The sequence below is a fragment of the Onychostoma macrolepis genome, chromosome 19 (genome assembly GCF_012432095.1).
Source record: "Onychostoma macrolepis isolate SWU-2019 chromosome 19, ASM1243209v1, whole genome shotgun sequence".
Lineage (NCBI taxonomy): Eukaryota > Metazoa > Chordata > Actinopteri > Cypriniformes > Cyprinidae > Onychostoma > Onychostoma macrolepis.
Window position 1 is genome coordinate 12,511,820 of NC_081173.1, and position 23,246 is coordinate 12,535,065.

The 23,246-nt window shown below is 38.9% G+C and overlaps 1 protein-coding gene and 1 long non-coding RNA gene across 3 annotated transcripts; one reads left to right on the plus strand and one right to left on the minus strand.

Annotated features, from left to right (window-relative positions):
• The first annotated feature begins 244 nt into the window (after positions 1 to 244).
• On the plus strand, positions 245 to 5,790 carry LOC131525381 (uncharacterized). The gene is made up of 4 exons (XR_009267202.1): positions 245 to 294; positions 3,290 to 3,452; positions 3,551 to 3,696; positions 5,467 to 5,790. It is a non-coding gene; the product is annotated as an uncharacterized LOC131525381 (long non-coding RNA).
• On the minus strand, positions 1,556 to 23,216 carry elp2 (elongator acetyltransferase complex subunit 2). Of its 2 annotated transcripts, none has more exons than XM_058752902.1 (22): positions 22,936 to 23,216; positions 22,644 to 22,722; positions 22,400 to 22,470; positions 21,629 to 21,770; positions 19,937 to 20,014; positions 19,666 to 19,730; positions 19,507 to 19,573; positions 18,464 to 18,619; positions 18,102 to 18,185; positions 17,816 to 17,916; positions 12,265 to 12,393; positions 11,967 to 12,116; positions 11,690 to 11,881; positions 11,160 to 11,229; positions 10,954 to 11,052; positions 9,957 to 10,014; positions 7,891 to 7,963; positions 7,041 to 7,230; positions 4,030 to 4,151; positions 3,536 to 3,678; positions 3,325 to 3,438; positions 1,556 to 2,302 (listed from the first exon to the last, which is right to left on the minus strand). In XM_058752902.1, exons 1-22 carry the CDS (start codon positions 23,065 to 23,067, stop codon positions 2,146 to 2,148), a joined length of 2,472 nt encoding a protein of 823 aa, XP_058608885.1. In that variant the 5' UTR covers positions 23,068 to 23,216; the 3' UTR covers positions 1,556 to 2,145. The 2 variants fall into 2 exon arrangements, with proteins under 2 accessions (XP_058608885.1, XP_058608884.1); XM_058752901.1 differs by having other exon boundaries at positions 1,559 to 2,302; positions 18,476 to 18,619; positions 22,936 to 23,079.
• Positions 23,217 to 23,246: the final 30 nt, after the last annotated feature.

Sequence of the window (23,246 nt, forward strand, 5' to 3'; positions counted from 1 at the left end):
ACTAGCTTCATAACTTGCAATCCTGTCAAAAACTAGCCTAAATATGGCGCTATTGAGTTGAAGGTATCTTATAATTTTACCAATAATTATCTTACAGCTTCCGCTAAGTAAAAGTAGTCCATTATAACATTCACGGCAGTCAATAAAGACGCAAGATGGCACTTGTATAAAACATAATAATGCATTCCGCGGTGTGATACGAGTAAAAGTAGCGCCGATTTTGATTACCCGGATGAGCGGATTTATACAAGACAGCTGGATGCAGAGCGATCCAGATTTAGAACGACATGAGAGGTGAGTAAATGATCTAAAACTTTCATTTTTGAGTGAACTTTAGCTTTAATTTTGGCATTTTCTCTTTAATTCTCTTCACTGCAATGTTTGCTCTCTCTCACAAACTTCTATACAACCATAAAACGGAACAGAAAGGAAAGGCGGATGAATCTGTAACGGGCGCTTCTGTACGCCGAGTAGCATGAATTATTGAGAGTGCAGGGACTGGATGCTAGCGGATGAAGCCTTCATGTCACAGTCAGCTTTCTCATTCCATCAAGTGCTCAAATATTTAACATGTCAGTACTAGACAGGACACAGAAGACCTTTTCACTTTTCACAACAGCACAACACAGAATGGTCAGATGGTGGCCTCAAATAGCACACAATGAACCAGTTTACCTCAACAGAACAGATTAAAGGGATAGTTAATTACTAGACATTAATTTTACTCATCATCGTGTTGTTCCAAACCCATAAAATGTTCATTCATCTTTGGAACACAAATTAAGATATTTTGATGAAATCCAAGAGCTTTCTGACCCTGCATAGACAGCAAGGGAACTACCACTCTCAATGCCCAGAAATGTAGTAAGGACATCATGAAAATAGTCCATGTGACATCAATGGTTCAACCTCAATTTTATTAAGATACAAGAATACCTTTTTTGTGCAAGAAAACTAAAATAATGACTTCATTCAACGATTTCTTCTCTTCCGTGTCATTATCCATCACCATTAATATGTTTCTGTGCCTTGATCTCTTGTAGTTCCCTTGCTGTCTATGGATGGTCAGAATTCTCAGCAGGTCAGGAGGGTCAGATTTCATCAAAAATGTCAATTTATGTTCCCGAAGATGAACGTAGATTAACATTGTTGCAAGGTGTTCATGTCTGATTTTATGAACCTGTTAATGTGTGTAGCTGAAGTAACAAAATCTGTTCATTAGAAATACTTACATGGTGTCCCTTTCTGGAATTCTTATAAATATAATAGGAAATTTACAGGGGTTACCACCATTATGACAGGTTGACAATTTGCCTACAATCTAGCAAAAACCAAGTTAGAAAGTGATTGCATTACACCATGTTAACAATGTCTTGCAGCAATACTTCCAAAACAGTGAGTATTTTTATCATTTTAGCAGCACTGTGGTGTCTTGCTAAGTCTAAATTATTTTCTGTGGTAATCGAAAGCATGTCACAGATGCTGTCGATACAACTGAAGTTGAATTGGATCCAGAAAACATTCCTTTAATGTCTCAAGGATGAATTTCATTGGTTTCAATAAAGGAAGCGCTCAATAAAAAGGAGCACTTTTCCTAAATGAAACACTATTTCTCCTGTGAATGATTCACGCCTGGTGAGTCTATGGCCCTCACGGCTCATTGTACATCTTATCCGAATGCTCATCTGTCCTTCAGGCACTGGAAATGAGAGGATGTGAGCCGGATTTTCTATTCTCTTACTGTCACTTACGGCTGTAGGTTATTACAAGAGGATTTGGCGTTCATGGGATGTGGGGTGCTTTAAAACAGCCAATAAAAGAATTATGGTTAGCTTGAGATAAATCACTCCTGTGACATTCCATTACTAGAAAAGAGCCATTTATTACAATACAAAGCAATGTTTTTTTTATACATCATAAATAGTACATTAGTTTGTGTTTACAGGTCATAAGTAATAGTGCTGAAATTCGAAGAAGAGAAGCTGATTTAAGGGAATGAGAAAACTGCTCCCAGAATCCCCCATGAAAAACGGTGTTTACAGCAGCACATTTCGCCACACTGGCCAGCTGAAGACTTCACAGCAGTTCATTCGTACTGAATATCAGCTGGACACACTGCAGATTATCACCAGAGGCGGCGTGAAGTCACAGGGCTGATATTTTGATGTTGAAGATTTTGACGACATGGTCGGCACCAGCGCTGGCTAGCTGAACCCAAGCTCGCTCTTCGTTCCCGCCATGGCCTGCCCGGCCCGGCCTCGGCCTCCAGTGCAGCCTCTTCAACGTCAGAGTGTGACTCTGACTGATGGGTGGTTAAGGAAAGCCACAAGCACAACGCTGATTCAAGGCAACACAAATCTCCCCTCGCACACTGCCGCCCCGTTTCGCTTCAGCTCTGCCTGTCCAAATACTTCCAGGGGTGAATATACACTTGCCAATTTCAAAAGTAATACAGGCAGACGAATAAACATACTTCAATCTTGCTTTTCACAACTCACTGCAATACATGGAAAATTTTTACTTGTACTTCTAAGGTGAGTGACTTCTGGGTAAGAGATACGTGTAAGTGCCTACACAGATGGTTTATCAATTACACCTACAGAAGGAGAGAGTTTAGCCAGTCGGGACTCAATCCACTGTGGGGGAGAGAGATAGCTAGCGAGAGGGCTCGGTGCAAACAGAATGCACAACACGGCCTGGCCTCTCTCTGACACCTCATTCTCTCTCTTCACGGATCAATGCGAAACCTGCCCACGGGAGCCCCCGTATCAACCTGAAGCTTCTCCCGAGCAGCGTGGGCCAGCTCAGATACATGCGGCCCTTTTGTTGTCAATTAAACCACCAGCACTGGTCTCTGGGTGGAGGTATGACTGTCGTGTTTAACTTCAGATCATGTCAGTTTCTAAGATGCTAAGAGGAATACTCTGAGATTATTTATAGGGGCTTATGAGGCATTTTAACAGTTCTTAATTATTTTTGACTAAACAGCTTTGAAGAATCTGCTTGCTTCTGTCAAATTTTCTGTGCTGACTGTTAAAAAAAAGGTTCAGGTGTGCTGTATATTTGTGCTGTAGTGTTGCACAATTTGGCCATTTTTCTGTGACTGCATATCATTAAAATAAAAATTACATATAAAATTCATTTTAATTACTATTACTTTTATTAGATTTATGATTGTTGTTATCTTTGAATAAAAATATAAAACAAGAAAAAAAATACTATTCTAATAATCCAAAAAATTTAAATGACAGTAAAACTGCTAATGTTAATGTATTTGGGATTATTAAAGAGTGGAGAGAAGAATAGGAGTGAGAAAAAGGATACCAAGCATCAGTTTCTCCACATCTGCTCCAGTCTGCTCCAGAAGACAAATCCTCAGATGGCCTCCATTTATACAGCACAATTTTCCCATTCTCTAGACCTACAGCCAGCAAATAACTACACAAATACAAGTATAATTCAATATTTGTCCCAGACACATCACATTAATTCTAATGATGGTGTCACAAGATTATGGCTAATAGAATAACATTACCTCTGGTCTGAACAGAGATATGGGCAGACAGACACAGCCGTAGCTGAATCTCCGACATCCAGAACAGAGGAGCAGGGGGTCACGCTTTCACCCTCACATTCTCCGACACCGACTCCAGAGCCACAATGACCCCAGATGATTATCTACAAAAACACAACAAGGTCAGATGTCAAAGCTCAGACCACAGGAAAGAGTTGGACTTAAAAATGCTGCATGCAGTCCTTTTTCCATCATTAAAAAAGTTTTACACAAATAATTATCAGTATCAGTTGCTCAACAGCAGCAGGTTGCATCATGGGGGTAGATGCGTTGAAATCCCATTACCAGCTAAATACTATCTTTATTTTTGCGGTGCCCCAGTTATTGGAAATTTTAGCTTTCTACACTGGATATCAATAACTGAAAATTTTCACGTGTTGCTGCATTCACACCATGTGACTGTCATGCCAACCAGTACAACAACATTTGCTAAATGCATGTTAAACTGGACCTACCTTCTTGTCTCGACTTGATGTCACAAAGTACTTGCTGTCAGAGCTCCAGTCACATGACCAAATAATACGTGTGTGAACCGCTGTGTCCTTACTAGTGTTTGAATAGAGAGAAAAGCTTGCCTCTGGAAAAAAGACAAAAAAAAAATAGTAAAACAAAAATATAAGACATCATATTCACAACTGTATTTAGCTCAGCGGTTCCCAATTCCAGTCTTCGCGCCTCTGCATATTTAGCATGTCTCTCTTAGTTAACACCTGATTCAGATAACCAGCTCGTTAGAAGAGAGCTACGTGCATGAACTGTGTTTCCGATTGATATGCTCCCTACACAGTGTTCATTGCTCCCTACTCCCTGAGCAGGGAAATCCGTTGAAGTTTACTTCACGATTTGCGCTGCGCAGCGTCTTCACACACAGACGAAACTTACTAGAGAAGTGTGACATAATATACCTCTGTAAATAAATACTATTTAAATTCACGTCTCGCACACTTTAATGCCTTTGTATGGAACATATACACTCGTTTCGAACTGGAATCATGGCGGAACATCCGGTGGCGTCCACTTCGCAGGGCGTCATACGTGATAAGAGATACATATGAAATATGCAGAGCGGGGGAGCGTGAGGACTGGAATTGGGAACCGCTGATTTAACTTAAAGAGATAATTCACCTGAAAATGAAAATTCTGTCATTAATTACTCACCCTCATGTCATTCCAAACCCATAAGACCTTTGTTCATCTTCAGAACACAAATTAAGATATTGTTAATGAAATCCGAGAGCTTACCCTGCATAGACAGCAATGGAACTACAACAGAAATCGTTAAATGAAGACGTTATTTTTGTTTTCTTGGCGCACAAAAAGTATTCTTGTAGCTTTACATTGAAAACATTACGGCTGAACCACTGATGTCACATGGACCTTTTTAACAATGTCTTTACTACCTTTCTGGGCCTTGAACGTGTCAGTTGCGTTGCTCTCTATGCAAGGTCAGAATATCATCAAAAATAACTTAATTAGTGTTCTGAAGATGAACAAAGGTCTTACAGGTTTGGAATGACATGAGGGTAAGTAATTAATGACAGAATGACATTTTGGGTGAACTATCCCTTTAATTTATTACTAAATTCCATTACTAAACTCCATTTTAGTCCATTGAGATATTCTGCTCAAATAAAAATGTAATGCATCCAGTCTGTTTTCTTTCACACAGTCATTTGTGCTGCAACTAAATCTGAGAGTGAACAATGCGAGTTGACATTCTCTTAAATTATGCTTATGTGAAAGTCCAGTAATTCTAATGAAATGTAAAAAAAAATACAATGACAATAATCCTGATTATTATTCATGATTATATTTTTGGCCAAAATAATTGTAATTAACCATTTAACCATTGTCGTGCAACCCTACCTCAATGCTTTTTGTAATTTCTCTAGACTGAGTTTGTGATAACCCACAGTCCAGCTATCGAGGACTACGCACCCTGATGACGCCCACCTTGGCCAGTAACCCTCTCCATCCGCATGCCCTGAACAAACCAACACACGCACGCCTCTGCTAATTAAAGCTTAAGCAACCACGGCTGGCCAGCCACAGACTGGAGAGTCTTAACTCATTAACCAGAAACACAAAAGAAAAGGAGTCTGAAAAATGGAGAGAGGGCGGCAGGGGAGGCAACTTGTCTTTGTGATAGAGATTTCTCCACACATGACACCGTTCGACCACAATGCTGGGCTGTTCTCTGATCAGCTGTGACACTGACTAACCTCTCCACATCTGCGGCATACAGGCTGTGAGTAATACCAGCCTCAACGAGAACGGACTGCAGCGTGCCTCAGCCCTCAGCAGCCGGCAATGCCTCGGACACGTCAGAAAATAGAGAAAGAAAAACAGACGCTCCTGTGGTTACCTTGTGTCAACAGTGATTTAGCTGTGTATGCTCAGAATACACATTAATACTGCGTGGCCATTGGGAGGCGCTAGCTGACTCTTGCCAAATGCCTGGAGAATCTTACAGTGGGCGAACATTAGCAGTCCACAAACTTATATTGTTGACAAAGAGAAATTGAGGAAGGTAAAAGCTGTCTTTGAGTAAAGAGGTCTATAAACCCTGGAGGAAGCTGTTAGCTTTCCCATTCATCTTATTGGATGTTACTTCTGTGGGGGGTTTACGTAGGGTTGTACGATTAATCAAAATAAAAACAAAACTGCAATATGATTCACAGTTTTCAGAGCAGGTCAGCTCGGTTTGCGCAAACTCATTTACGCATATAATGTGCATTCTGGAACGCAATATGTGCCAACCACCTTCCCAATCTTTTTTTTTTTTTTTGTATATATTTATTTTTGGCTTTTTTTTTTTTTTACTTTAGTATAGGGCAGTGAAGAAGTGACTAAGTTAAGTGGGAGACAGAGGGGGGGGGCGGGATCGGGAAAAGTCCTTGAGCTGGGATTCAAACTCGAAACGCCTGTAGCGCAACGGCGCTATATGTCGGTGCGCTGGGCACAAGGCTATCAGTGCCAACCCCTTTCCGATCTTTTAAAGAGAAATCGGCTGTCAACAAAAGAGAAGCTATAAGGGCTCCCTGAAGTTTTCACTAATTTAATTTTTGAAAATGAAGAAATTACGACGGCCATAATTATTAGTATTGCAATTGTACTGTTGTACTTTAAAATAAAATTGTTAGTTTTCTTTTTTATTTTACATACTACAATAGTAATATTTTAGTTTAATTTTATCAATAATTATTCTTATTATTTTATAGTCATATTAACAAAATGATGCCAAATTGTGTGGTTTTTCAAACAAGCACAGCAAACATAGAGCTTTTTTAAATCTAATACTTATTATTTTCAATATTACAATGGTAATATTTATATTTATTTTGTTTATTATTATTATTTAGCAATAATTTTTATCTATCTTTTTTTCTCAAAATACACTCCTCAACTTGACCGCTTGTCTATGAGGAAACAAAGATGAATAAGGTAAGAGGGGAGGTATGCTCACCTGAATCTGAGTCAGGGTTTCCTCGTCTCCATAAGGACCAGGTGCGATCTCGAGAAACGGCGAGCAGAAGGCGTCCATTTGGGGAGAACGCCATCTGAGTGACGGTCAGGCTGTGGCAGGGCAGTGACTGAAGCTGTTTCCAGGAAGTTGTGCTCCACAGAAGAATGGCAGCATGTTCTGGTTTAGAGGCCTGTGACACAAGACACATGTAAATCATGTAGATCTTTCACACCAACATCCAAAAGCAAGAAGTTTGTCCTCTTTCTCTGAAGCTCAATCGCAGAGCCCTCCTCCTACATACAGCGGTTGCAGCTCAGCCAGCAGTGGATAAACCTCACATCCACATTAAAGTCATCTGAGCCTGCAGGACCCCAGCAGCAGCCCGCCATCAGCCCCACTGAATAAACCTCACAATCTCCGCTCGAGCGTAAACAATGGCAGGTGACACGCAGAATGTGCTTTCATTCGGAAGGGCTTTGTGCACGATCAGCGTGGGTTTGGCAGAACCACAGGGGCCAGACCGGGACACAAACCAATGATCTCCCTTCAACTGTCTGAGAATGTGTGTCACGCCAGCCGGAGGGCACGTAGGGCTGCCTACCAACCCTGGTCATGCGAGTTCAATGTGTTTTTAATACGACAGGCAGCTCATTACATCAAAGAGAAGCAAAATTAACTTACACACGGATGTCAGGGTCTAAATTGACTTGAGCTTGTTAAAACGGCAAATGACTAAATATTCAAAACCACTCAAGCTTCACGCATGCATGCTTTTCTGTGTCCTGTTATTACAGTCCATGGCTACATTTGTGTGACACTAATGACCATCTGGTTGCCCATGTGATTGTACCTTACATGCCGAGGCCACCACCGTCCTCTCAGAATCCGACGCCAGACAAAACATCTCAAAGCCGTGTCCATACCTGCGGAGAGAGTGCCACGGAAAGAGAGTATGTTAATGAGGGCTCTGTCAGTACCTGCTCACAAATAAAGCCTGAGCATCGTGACAGGTTCAGAGAGACAGTCGGGGCGGTGATTCAAACACGACGGATGCTTTGTGTGTCAGGGCTGCCGTGCGTGCTCTCCTGTGCTTATGGGAGTGGAAGAAAGCCATGCGCTCTGGCAGCCATTAGCAGATCTGCTTAGTAATTTCCAGCGCTGGATGAATAGCTCGCCAAGCCAGGCTGTCAAAGCCCTCATCTGCTCACAGCTGTGTATGTAAATTATTATAGTTTATACAGTGTCGCCTGTGTATCAAGGAAACCGACTTCTTATGAGCAAGTTAAAAAAATGCAAGTCTGTACATTTCAATTGATTGTAAATGCCTTGGGGGGGGGCATGAATATTTAATCATGAAAATACCGTTAGTGTAATAATTTTGCAAAATTCTTGTGAATAATATGCGTATTTTCCCACCATCCAGTGCAAAATGCCACTAAGCATCCAATTCTGTAATATATTGCCTACAGTTTCAGCAAATGTCAGAGTCGTATGTCATTTTAGTGCAACACAGGCATTATTCTGTGCTAACAAAAGCTCAGCAAACTTAGGCCTGAAAATACTGAATGCAAGTAAGCAAAAACAGGGTCAAATGCTTGGCTAATGCAAACACCTCATTGCATTGCTGTGGCAGTAACAATCCTCAGTATGCAAGGGATCAATAGAGACTTCAAATATCTGTACCATTAATCTGGATGCTATTCAGCTATAAACATTTGAACGGTTTAAGCAAATCTGCCGCTAACTGCTGCAGTGTTGTTGATAACTAAAACTATTAAAAACATATATATTTAATTGAAATAATACTGAATATTTCTAAAAACTTAAGTCGGCAACAATAGCCTTGTGGGCAGCGTGCCGACATACAGCGGCACTGCGCTATGAGGGTCCAGAGTTTGAATCCCGACATGAGGAACTTTCCTGTCCCCGGCCACCCTCTCTCTCCCACTTCGCTTCCTGTCAGCTCTGATCTGTCCTATCATAACAGAGGCAAAAACACCAAAAAAATAAATAAATAAATACTTAATAAAAATGACAAGCACAAAACTTAAACTAAAATAAAATCTGAAAATATAACAAAACGGATATCCAAAATATTAATAAATACTTGTTGATAAATATTAATAAATACTTTAAAGATTGATAATAGGAAAAATTACTCTTGGTACGATAAATATTTGTCTAAAGTGTGTTTTGTTTGTGTAAAAATGTATTATTATACCATTGTTTAAAATCACATGCATAAAACAATTGGTAAATATCAGTGACATATTGGTTACTAGACACTCAAAAAAATATTGCTACTGGTTGTTAAAAAAATATTTATCTTTTTTTTAAGATTTATTTTTGGTGTTTTTTGCCTTTATTTTGATAGGACAATTGGTAGACAGGAAGCTAAATGGAAGAGAGAAGGGGGCGGGATTTGAACACAGGACACCCGAAGCGCAATGGCTCTCTATGTCAGTGAACTGCATGCAAGGCTATCAGCGCCGACTTTTATTATTATTATTATCAGTCAGTCTAAAGTTTATTCTAATACCTACTATAACACCCTTCACAGCAGTGTTGAGAACGCTGGTCTGACATTTCAGAGCGCAATGACGACATCGAACTTGCATAACTAGAAGCATTAGCATTCGCATGCTTGCATACAGTATTTTTTGTCTTAGTTTGGATGCAGAAGTTAAGGAGAGGAATAAAAAAAAAAGATATTTAATGAACAATTTTAGGCTTTTCTTGTTTAGTGTCAAAGCATACAGGACGAATGGTTCTTGTCACGAGCTCTAAATACCTATTACACTGCATTATTTATGTCACAGAAGCTGGTTAAGTAATAATGCGGTACAGCATTAGTGCCCACTGCAGAATAGCCAATGAGGGCAGACGAACACAAATGAGAATTGATGGGAAACTCACAGCTTCTGTACCTCTGGCCACAGTGTGTTCTGCAAGAGGTCGTCCTCTGTTGGAGGCTCTGGCAATACACACACAGAGTCACAAAATATAAACAGTTATTATGAGAAATGAGCAGATGTCTATAGACTGTATTTTTCAATAGGCTCATCTTTTAATTTAGCAACAGATACACAGCCGAGCAATTTACTCAAAGCTGTTTGGAACAACGGTGGCTTTATCTACAATTTTCAATGGCCGTTAGCTTTACGACATGCTGTAAATCAAATTTAGCTCTCTTTGTGCAAGCCTGAAATAATATTGTCTCATTTAGATACACAGACACTTATGCAACACATGCCCCAATTGAAATGGAATGGAGACCAGGCATTTTTTTAATTCATCCCTGGTTTGCAGTTTTATTTTAATTATTTCCCTCTTTGCCCCTCCAGAAGAAGCGAGATGGAGGGAGTGGTATTATTCCATTAACAACTCTGTGTCCGCCTCATTGCGCTCCCCATCGCCCAGAGTCATCAATATTTTAACTTTGCAATTATATAAGCCTTCTTTCTAATTATGATTCCAGATTAAGGAGCTTTTTCAATCACATTGACAACGTTTGCCACTGTTTGCCTGGAGCAAGAGAGGCATAAACCCCCCTGCTTCAACACTCACCCTCCACCCATCCCCCCCTTATGCTGTAATAACATTTGTCTCCAGTATCTCTGATTCATGCCCCAGATACATTAATAAACCAGAGAAAACAGTCTTTAATAACTGTTTGTCACAAATGAAGGATATCAATGCATTTTCTAGGAATAACTGAGGAACTTACAGTGTCTACCTGGTGATGGTGAAGTTTTTGACTATTGCCATAAAGTCTGGTGCATATTATATTTAGTTTCAGCAAAGAACTGTCTACTTTGAGAGAAAGAGCCCACTTGACTGAAATGTAAAAATGACCAACCACAGTTGAGAAAAAAGTAGGAAAAAAAGAAAATAAAACTGTATACACAAATACCTGTGAGTTTGAGAGGTTGAAAGTAGGACTCTTTATATTGGACTGACAGGCTACTGAAATCTTCACTGTCCTGTTGAGAGCTCGGAGTTGTGAGGTCACCTGTAAACACATCAGATGCCACAGTAAAGGTTAGCAACTGCCTCACTGCTCTCAGGATCAGCACAATGCAAATTCTCCTGTGGCCAATGAATTCAAAGGGTTCATACCTTGAAACACGGCCTTGTTGGACAGGCCAAGGGCAGGAGTGCTGGCTCCCTCTGGGAGATCTGCTATATCCTGAACACACAGGAGACAGGCACACACTGTAAAACCTCTCTATAGAAACCCGTCTATTATATTATTGACTTGTCAAATTTTGTCTGAAATGCAAAATAACGTTTTATTGAACTGTTGTATAAAAACAAAATGCTGGTCTAAATATGAGCACGGCTGTGTTTGGCTCCACAAGAGGCAAAGCATTTAAGTGATATTCGCTTAATTACTTGAGATCAACCTGAACTGAGAATGCCATTTATATCGTCTCATTTACCATGACCTCAAGTTACAGAAAATGAAACTCATTTAGCTATATATCTGAGAGCATGTGCATAAACATTAGGATTAAGATAATGGAAAAATGTGAGACTCATCTTGAAATCTCTCGCTGATCCAAGACAGTGCAAAGAGTAATTAAAAGCCAGGTTTTATTTGACGTAACTAATTAAAGTTTAAAGATGAGATGATTCTCGGTACTTACATTACAGCCCAGCAGTTTCTCCAGAGAGGTGCATGATATGTTAGCAAAGTTCTCCACAAAATTCCTTGGAGCCTTGAACACCCGCAGGACCTTCTCATCAGCACCGGACACAAACTGAAAACGCCCAACCATACACAGACACTGCATGTCATAGCCGTGAATCTGCGGCCTTGAGATCTCGTGCCAGGTAATCTGCAAACACAGTAAGCTTTGATCAACTATAAAAGCCTACAATGTATAATTATTCAAAAATAAAATGGTTGATATTCGTTTAAACCTCTGAGCATCCGTTTCTGGTCCAGGGTGTAAAGAGTCTAGTGGTTTGGTCTGATCCGACAGTGATGATAAACTCTCCCTCAGGGTCCCAGCTCAAGTCCTGGACTGCGTTAAAGTGACCCGAAATGACCACACTAGGTCTCCATTCTCCCTGTGCAAAACATAAATCTCCATATTCATTTACTCCATTTAGTGTAAAATCATAACATACTTGAATTATGACAATTTTTATTAGGTAAAAAGGAATGCTTGCATAAAAAGCTTTGCGTTACTGGCGGATGTTGTCAGTTATGTCTGACCTGGTTGCTGTCACAGTGCCAGAGGTGCAGCGCTCCATGAAAGGCATGAGCCAGAATCATAAAGCCGTCGGGACTCATCTGGCATCCATAGAAACCCAGAGTATTTCCTCCAACTTCCCCAACACGAACCTTAATGAAGAGTCAACAAGAAATAACAGAGAAACAATAAATATTCAAACAATCTGTATTATAGTGTACAGCACCACACATCAAGACTGAAACATTCTTGTAGGACTACCTAGAAGGACACAATGGTGGACTGGTAACCCATTGAGGGACTCAAACCCTGTGGTGCGTTTCTCATACAACAATGTAATTTGCTGCTTAACTACCTTAATATGATACATTATTGGAGAAATTAACTAGCTAGTTATATACCGCTTGTTAGCGCAAATATCTAATTAGCCAATCGTATGACACCAACTCAATGCATGTAGGCAACTTCAAACCGAGTATTTCAGAAACTGCTGATCTACTGAGATTTTCATGCACAACCATGTCTAGTATTTACAGAGAATGGTCAGAAAAATAGAAGATATCCTGTGAGCAGTAGTTCTGTGGGCAAAAATGCCTTGTTGATGCCAGAGGTCAGAGGAGAATGGCCAGACTGGTTCAAGATGACAGAAAGGCAACAGTAACTCTAATAACCACCTATCACAACTGAGGTTTGCAGAAGAGCATCTCTGAACACACAACACGTCAAACCTTGAAAGAGATGGGCCACAGCAGCAGCAGACCTCACTGGGTGTTGCTCCGAACAGAAAACTGAGGCTACAATTCACACAAATTTGGAAAATAGAAGATTGGAAAAAAGGTTGCCTGGCCTGATATATATTGCTCATTTTGCTAAAGAGCTTGATATATTTAGGTCCACATGTTATACTAAGAAGAAACTGTTTCTAACCACAGAGTGAGAGCTGCAGTTCCAACCTCACAACTTCATGAAGCCATTCGCAAATGCTCATTAAAACTATGGTTTTGAGAAACACTGAATTGTTGGTGGCAAACTTTCTTTTTACCTAACAATACTTTTGGTAAACGCACCCCAGATCTTTAAAATCTAGTCCACCACAGTCTCTTAGTATGGTGATACTGTAGACTGTCATCCACTCTGAAAAGTGGTTATAAACTCATTTTAGGGTTATTTGTTCATTTGATTATACAGAGAGAATGACATTATGTTGTGGCTGTTATGAGTTAATTGCATGGGGTGGCTAAAATCCGATTCCCAAATAGGACATTTATATGAAAACAAAAACCTGGGAACTACACTGCACTCTCCATCATGTTCTTGATGGTGAGTGTTTGATAAGAGAGGCCTTCGCTGGTGTCACTGCCCCTGATAAACTGGCTGGTCAAGCAGGCCGCTAATTAGTAGTCATGAATCCTGAGCAATCCGAGTTGAGAGTCTACAGCTGTGCTCCATCTCCGTTAAGTAACAGTCTGAGGACACCAATTAATCAGGCCGACAAGCGAAAAGCACGATGTATGCAAAGAGGAGACTATTAAATGAGAAATAAATCGTGTTTGCTTCCTTTGAATGCATTAATGTGATGTTGAACGTAATCACACACATTAAATCAAATATGAGCCTCGGAAAGCTGGGAGACAAAATGGTCACATGAAGAATGAATCAGTGTAAACCTCCCTGACTGGGCTGGGCTATGAATACCAAAGCAATGTAATTGTTTTTCAGCAAACTGTAGCATGGCTTGCCCTCCGTCTGGCCCGTGTCTAACATGCTTAATGCTGCTCGAGTGTCTCACGGTAATGGGGGAAGTGAGTCGTGCTGCGGAGCAAGCGGTAACATTGTTTAAAACAAGATAATTAGTCATGATTATGCCATCAGCGATAACCTGCCTGCACTTTTATTTATGGTTGTGTGCAAGCAAAGACTGATGCTCCAGCCTCAACATCTGCATTGCCAATACACTCTCAGAGGGTGAAGAAATATTTTTGTAATTTAATCGAATCACACTTTCAGCTGTGAAACAGAGGTATGAAAATTTCAGTTGACAGCCATCGCAGTGGTGTTTCCTGTTGACCTTGAGCAGGACAAGACATTTCCAGCAGCCGTGTTAAAAGCAGCAGTGAATCCTCACATTCAGGAGTGTCACCGCTCAATGATTCACAGTCTCTTGTCATTGACCAACAGAGCATGTCTCAAAGATATTGCCAGATCAGGTGGCTAGCTTAAGCTCTTCATCAAAACCACAATACTAGACGGACAAATCAGCCGCGCAGGACAGTTCGTACAGAGCCGCGTTGGCTGGAAAACACGGATTCAAAACTAAATCCACAAACCATCAAACGGTAAGGGCTATCGATATTTTCACGCTCCTGTGTACGCCAATAGAGAGACATTTGAGATGCCCTTCACAGGCGTATCCTACGGAGTGAATATGGCGGAACTAATGACTGCGATAAAGAGAGCCCTTCACTTTGAATGGCACAGATCTCTGCGAGCCATTCTGGAAAGAGTGATGCAACATTAACCAGATTGATTTTGAATTCCGTCCACATGGCTACTCATATATCACGACCAAATCTCATGGGTGAAATGTGCAATCACTCTTGTTTAGGGAAGGAACACCAATATGGATTTGTGGCACAATGTGTGTTGTAACACAAACCACAGTGTTTTGGATGGGATTGGTACTAAAGGAAACAATGCAGGAGAGACATGAAACTCTTGAGGATCCTGGAAAGCAAACAGTGCCTCAGTACTACAATGATGTGGTCTAGAAAATCTAGGCCAGTGGCCAAAAGACTGTAGGTTCTTGTAGCTCAACTGGTAGCCATAACCCCACACTTAAAAAAATAAACCACTTCAGATAGAACCAATGAGAAGTGGGAACACGTAGGTTTGAAGCCCAGTAGAAGCAATCCATGAACTATCAGTCTTATGCTCTTGAAAGGTACTTAGCGCCGGTTGCTCCAGAGTGATTCAATAAGTATACTGCAAGTCACGGTGGATAAAAGCGTTTGCTAAATCACTACTTGGATTATCTTGCACTTTATCTTACAAGATAAAGGTAATCGCTACCGGACAAACTAATGCTTTACTCATGGTTCCATTCCTGTGGAGATGAGAGATTCATGAGGCTAAAAAGTGAGCAATACAACAATGATGAGCAGCTTAATAGTACACCAATTCTAGGTGATGTGAGTGTGGATCATGAGGTTAAAGATTTTTCATGGTAACTCATCTGTTCTCTCTTCTGGTCTATCAGGGTAAATAAACCATTAGCACAACATTAATGGCTCACAGAGTTTCAAAATGGTCCCTGCAGTCCCCCCACACTGTTCACTGGCAACATGACTTATTAGTAGGGTGTACTTTACCCAGCAGTTTGCCTGGCCACTCTACTGCAAACCAGCTCTCCAGTAAATCTGACCAATTAGGCTAATCATTATGGAGGAGACTCTTCTTTGTGGATTTGTTAATTAGCCAAAGTGATGCTGGTCATTTTCTGCTTTGTAGAGCACTTGCAGTCAGTCCATAACTGTGCCATGAAGGCAAGTTTTAGATAATATAAACTGCCATATTTATGAACAAGTAATTATTGCAGGTTCAGTGGTTAAGAACTTTTCACACCAAATGCAAGATAAAAAAAAAAAAAAAACTAAATCTTAAAAACTGATATAAATAGTGGAATTTAATCAAAGATCAGCAGCAAAAACTCCTGGTGTGAAATGCACCACAGGAATCCAATGTGTCTGTTCAAAATCTAGTTTATGACAAATATTTGTGTTTATTGTGAAAGGGCCTTTATGCTACAACCTTTTCAGTTTTGTTCTACATAATGTAGTAATAGCCACTTGTAAGTATGCATCATATATCTTGCTTATCTCTTAACCTGAGCTAAAGCTGAAGTGAAAATAGGGGATCAGAAGATGGAAATCAGAAAAGATGTATGATAACCCACATTTATTTCCTTTGCATCCATGAATCTGTCAGTTCAAAGGCGCTCAACCACATCTGATAACCTAGTTCACACCTAGCTCATATCGTATGCCCTTTACGACTCTATACACAAGACACATGCAGTGCAGAAGATAACGGATGCAGAACGACTTCAGGTACAACACAAGACCTGAAATCAACCTCTTTCTTCTTACAACTACACTGTCTTTCATTTTTAATTGGACAAGCAATTAAAAACACGTGCGTCATCGTACCACAACATGCCTGGTGTCAGAATCAGAAGCCATTGATCTGAGCCCAGAAACCTATGTCTGTATGCCAAGATCAAAGTGAGTACCTCTTATTAATCAACCATGAAGTCAAGCCTGTTATCTGCTGCTGCAATGCCAATCAAAATGTCCTATTATGACTGAAGTAAAAAAAACAAAAAAAAAAACATCGTTTTTATCGCCATCCCATTTCTGAAAGGAACTCACCAATCATTCACAGTCCCTCACACAGACGGAAGAGAACAAGCTTATCTGTGCAATTCTCAGTGTGTGGGTTAAATTCGACACAGTTAGCAGAGAATGGGCAGATGTTCCCTGCAAGACCCAGAGAGCGTAACAGAGGAGCTTTTGCAGCACTTCCTGCCCCTGCTGTGGATTCTAGAAGTCCATGATTGGCAACCAGAGAGTATATGAAAGGCAGGAAGGAAATGACCTCAGGATGGGGTTATTTCTTTCCAGGAGCCTGATCTGTACGCTCAGGTTTAAAAAATAGAGGAGATTGAAGCCATTGACGTAGGGTCTGCAATGAGAGACATCTTGTGTCTAGAACTAAAATAGGCACAAGATCTAAAGTCTTTATGCTAGTTTTCATTTTCTTTATTAGTTTATTAGGCACTAATATAATACTAATATATAAACTTTATTAGGCACTACATGTGCTACAAAGTGCTTTCAGTCTATAAATCTGCAAGGTCCCACAGATCATCCGGTTCCTCTCAGATTTGGTGAGGCTGCATTCAGCCATTATGCTCCATGCCAACAGAGGAAATGAGAGGTGCGGAAAATACTGATATTTTTAAACATAAAAATTAAAAACCTAGTTATTTAGTCTGGCTTTTATGTAGTGTATTAATTCTTTTCTATTATTTATGTTTATTTTATTTATTAAAATCATTCAAATGTATGTTCTACTTTTTGTTGATTTTTATTTTATTGTTTTCTATTATTTTACACTTTTATTATAAACTACTTTAGCATTATTTTCATTGCTTGTATTTTATGTCAATTACTTGTTTATGTTTGTAAAGCACTTTGAAGTGCATTTGACTGGATTTGAAAGGTGCTTTATGAATGAAAGTTTGATCTATTTATTTATTTATTTTAATAAAAAAATGTGAAATCCGAGTCATGGCACAGTGGTAGCACAATGTGTTATCAGAGTTCAACTCTGGGGTTCTCTCATTTCTTCTCTCTCTATCCCATAATTTCCCACCCTTTCTTTATTGTACTCATATAGAAACTCTGAAAGGCTGGAACTGAAGCTAGATTTCTCAAGTCTTCTGGAAATTCACATGCATTTTACTGCATTTCTGCAATATCAGTATTTATTAAGTAGTAAACAATGTGACTTTACCAGATCAACCCACATGCCTGAATCCTCCTCTGGCCCCCATAAGATCATGGTCTTGTCCATTGAGGCAGAGAGCAGCTTCAGGGGCTGTTCCACTGAGTCACCTGCAGGGGGGGACACCAAGTTACAAAAGAGAGGAAGACTGGATAAATACAAATAAAAATAATAAAAACAATATAAATCATATAATACATCAAAATGAAAATAATTTCACAGCACATTACAATGATATAAAGAAACAAAATCAGCTCATGCTCACTAATCACTAAATGAAAGCATGCAGGAATACCTTTGACACATGGAGGTTGCCAGTGAATTCCATAAACCCAGTTTTCATGGCCAGCCAACACTGTTTCAAGAGTCACAGCAAACTCTACAGCAGAAAGAAATAAGCAATGAGGAGCATATTATTATCCTCACACATTTTTCATTACTTGCAGTCTTTACTAGACAAAGTCCATTTTATTTGCATTTGGATGCTGGCAAGTTCATTTTTGGACTCTGATTATAAAACACTATACATGTAATCCTTTATTTTGTGTTTCTATAGGCCAAGACATGGTTTCAAAACAGATAATCAAGCAGCTAATCAACTCAACAATAACCAATGTATACAAGTCATCACACAACTAAATTACAATCATGCAAAACCTCCAGCCTCACCATCTCCAGACACTTGAAAAACAGTCTCTTTCATCTTGATAACAGCGTCAGTCTGCTGGTCTGGTTCAGTGGCAGTCTTGGCAAACAGTCTCCACACTCTGATCAGACAGTCCTGAGAACAGCTGGCTAGCCAGAGCTCTCCATCTACACATCCAACAAGCAGTTAAAAATAAAGTAGTATGTGAGGCTTTCCCACTTGTATATTTCAGTTACAGTGCCTTTAGTTGGCAACAAGTGCCTGTTTCATGCATTATGAAAGAATGTGAGTGTGAAAATAATACTGGCTCCTTACGATGGTGCATTTTATATTCTTGGACTATTTCACTGCCAGTGGTCTTTGACTCAACTCTTATGCCAAAATTCATGAAAACATATGCACATCAAAATCACCCCACAATTGATTAGATGTTTTACGTGAGTTAGTTTGTAATTCTGATTATTCCTTAAGACGATGTTTATTGCTGTAATACAGCAATGAGGATCGTCCTGTCACCGCAAATTAAAATCAGTTTAAAATGTGCATAAACACAAACATTTTAATTTACGGCATCACAGTAATGAGAAGTGCTAGCCACAATCTACTTTTCTATGTGGCTTTATCTCCAATTTAAAAAAACAGTAAAAACAGTAATATTGCAAATTATTACAATTTATTTATTCCTGTGGTAACGAAGCTGAATTTTCATATTTCAAAAGTTGTGCTGATTAATATTTTTGTGGAAACCGTGTTTAATTTTTTCAGGATTCTTCAATTGCTAGAAAATTAAAAATAACAGCATTTATTTAAAATAGAAATGTGTGTAAATTTATAAATTTTGTTACTGACATTTTCAATCAATTAAATGCATTTAAAATATTAATTTCTTTAAAAAAAAACTTTGACACCAAACTTTTGAATAGAAGTATAAATAATAAATGTTACAATAAGGACTAAAGGCTACAAAGGTCAAATTTAGTTTTCATGGTGTCCTAAAACACGCTTCATTTTACTTCCTCTAAATATAATACTTCTTAAGCACATTTATTCTTACCTTTAGTGGCCCACTCCACACATCGGACCCAATCCTCATGTCCAGGCAGAGTCAGAAGTCGCTGAAACTAAACACACCCACAGGTAACATCCACACACCCACATGACACACAAAATACGAACAGCATTAATATAAAGCAAAGACACCTGACAGTCTTACCTGTCCATTGAGCTGCACATACAGGTGAACTCTGCTGTCATCTCCCCCACAGGCCAGTACTGGAACTGCATTCACGCGAACACAAGAGGCAGATAAGTCACTAAGTCTATTCACGGCATCTAGAAGCAAAATACAGCTGCAGTCCAGACGTGAATAATGTAAGAGGCAGGCTAATGTCGCCCCAGGACATATTTAAAGCACAGAATGAGATTTTAACATGACAGGGCTGGACAATACAGCAAATCAACACGGAACAGCGAGTGCAGCTTACCTCTGCTGCCTGGCAACAGCGCCAAGGAGACATCCATCATGAACCCGCTCCCAAAAGATACGGTCTGGAGGCATTCAGCTAATGAAGAGAACAGAAACACCTCACATGAAAATGAACCTGTCCAACTCATGATGAATTCTTATTAAAAATTTTTTTTTTTTTTAGTTTTAAATTAGACTATTATTAATCCAAAATATATATTGATATTAGACCAATTGCCCTGAAAAAAAAAACACAGAAATCATCTCCTGTGCCAATTTAAAAAATAATGCACTCAAAAGAAGCTGGTTTCTGCGTGCTGGCAGACAGCTCATTAGATTACTGTCATTTTAATGTTAGAGGAATGATGCAACTCATCATCATCGTGTGACTCAAAAGTTTGTCAAAACAATACAGAAATATTGCATTTACCCTACTCTATATTGCTTTCACACACCACTTTTTAAACAGTCAATGAAATATTACTCTCTTTCTGAGCAGCAAGTATGGACATCAGAAAGAAAGCAGTAGGAACAATCCAATGATGTCTGTGCTTTTACTTACAGTATAGTTTAAGTTTCTAATTGGTCTTTAGGGAGACACATGGAATTAGAGTAGAGACAAATTTTGATCATGACGAGCCTCTTCTTATTACAAGTGAAAGTGACTTCATATATAACTATCATATACATAAAATAAGTCATTTAGTGTAACAAGTTCATATACCAAAAAATCTTGTCAGGCCTATTTAGAACAAGAATCAAACTGGATCAGTGCATCCCCCAAAAACTAATTAATTGTAATTTCAAATCATTGCCATAATCCTTCAAACAATTAGGTTTTACCCATCTGTCAGTAAGAAGGTTTTAATCATTTAAAATATAATAAAATTTAGTATGATGAAGTATTCTTTTATAAATTTTATTACGTAAAGATCAGAATATGTTGTTTTAATTTTAGAAAAATATCTGTTACACTGAATGATGATAGGACATTATTTCACATTTTATTTTTACAAAGGTTATTTGAATCATTTAAGTAGACACTTGCATTTAATATGCTTTTGATATATATATAAAATCACTTTTGTAAATTAAATTTCATGTGGACACCAAAATGGGACATCTGGTCTTTGACCCATAGACACGCATTAAATATATACAAATATATCCAGTCTTCAGTGTCTCATGATCCTTCAGAAATCATTCTGGTGCTTAAAAAAACATTTATTATTATTGAATACAGTTGTGCTGCTAAATACGTTTGTATATTTTTGTGGAAACTGTGATAAATTTTTTCAGGATTCTTTATTGAATTAAAAGTTAAAAGAACAGAACTTTAGTAACATTATAAAACGTCTTTACTGTGAATTTAATGTATCCTTGCTGAACTTGACTTCCAAACATTTGAGTACAGTAGTGCATATTAAATATATACACATATTTAGAATATTTCTCTTTGTTGTACTATTTACATTCTGTTGTTCTTGGTTGCTGACATCCGAGACAAATTCTACTGTATCTCTGTGATGACAAATAAACTGATTTTGAACCACATGCACCGAATTCAAATTTTAAGCACTACTTTTCATTTACAAGAACCAACCAGCAGATGTCAGGCTTGTAGAATTTGAAAAGTCCACATTTAAAAAAAATCTTTAAAAACTTGCATTGACTCTGCACTTTTATGATGAAAGCTCACGTCCTATCTTACCTGTATCAGAGCTGCATGTCCAGAGTTTAACAGTGGAGTCAGAAGATGCTGAGGCCACCAGTAACTGAGAGGAGGACAGAGACATGGCATCCACCGCACACACGGGCCCCGAGTGTCCCGAACACACTGCACATGCTGTGAACTGCAGCAGAAGATGGACAAACACAAGTTAAACAACTCATTTTTTTACTTTTGTGATTATACATTTTCAGACAAATATAACAGAAGATCACAAATTTGAACTCCGTAACTGACAAAGCTGGGTCATTCCTGTTCTGCAGTTCCTTTTGAGCTTTTATCATGCTGATGTCTGTAATTTTATTAAACAGGATGGTTTAGAGTGCGACAAAAAAATTCACTGCTAAAACTCTTGTGCTGTTGTTTTCCCACCAGAAATAATGACATTTCCTGGAGGATTATGCAATTGAGGATCTGCCCAAATTTCAACAAGCCTATTAAGTTAAGAAAACAATTAGTTACATTTCGTTATAACTGTAAGAGTGTTATCACTAAGTGTTTTCTTAACATAAGGGAGTGGTCGCAACTGGCTGTTATTCAAAAGATATTCCAAAAGATGGAAAGTGATATTGAAACGCGGGGTGGAAAGTGATTTTTTTTTTTTAATTCACCTTTATACTTATGTTAAAAACAAATTCATCTTATAACTGTTGAATTATTTAATATTTTATCCAATGTATTGCGTAACAGAAACGACCCAATTATGTTGTCAGCATAAGTGTCCATATTTATTGTTATTGTACACACACATACCTTCCCATCCTGCTTCTCCCAGACAATAACATTATTATCCGACCCACCAGATACCAGCTGGGTTTCCGGACCTGCAGACACAGACAGCTTACGTTTCTACAAGTTCAGTTGGGTCTGACAGTAACAGACAACTGAATAATGTCTATGCATGAAGTAAAAGATTTCACACTTTTTCCAAACCACTGAAACTGAAATATCTGTAAACAGCCTATTTGACATTTATTAATGACGGTGAAGGACTTACTGCAGTCTTGTTTATGAACCCACTGGACAGCATTCACTCTTCCAGTATGTTTATTTAGCACCTCAACAATCCTTATTTCCTGAAAACAATTAATACACAAAATTTAGGTAAGACAAACCTGTCACAATTTCATCAGTTTATCAAACACTACTTAATCAGAATGTATACTCTAAACATAGGTTTGCGTTTACAGTTTACACATTACTGCATTAAAGTATCTCAGTGTAATAATATGCCACAGAGCATCAGCATCATCTCAACTAAATCAAGCGAACAAACATATAGTCAGTACCTGTGGGTTATAAAGGGAAACTGAATTACATGTCCCAAACGCGATGAGACCCCCTCTGCCCCATGACACAACATTAGGAGTGCGATTCGCACAACAAGAGACATGACATGTGTCCATAACAGGCGCTGCCATCTTCCAACGCTGCTGTGTGTTACAATAAAAACCAACCGGGAGAATATGCCACGATAGTAGTTCCTGACAGAGTTATTTAAAATACGTTTCTCTAAGAATATAGTTGAATAACAATTCGTTTGCATTTATTATCAGGTAAAGTAAATTATGCAAGACACATTTATGCAAAACACCGGCAG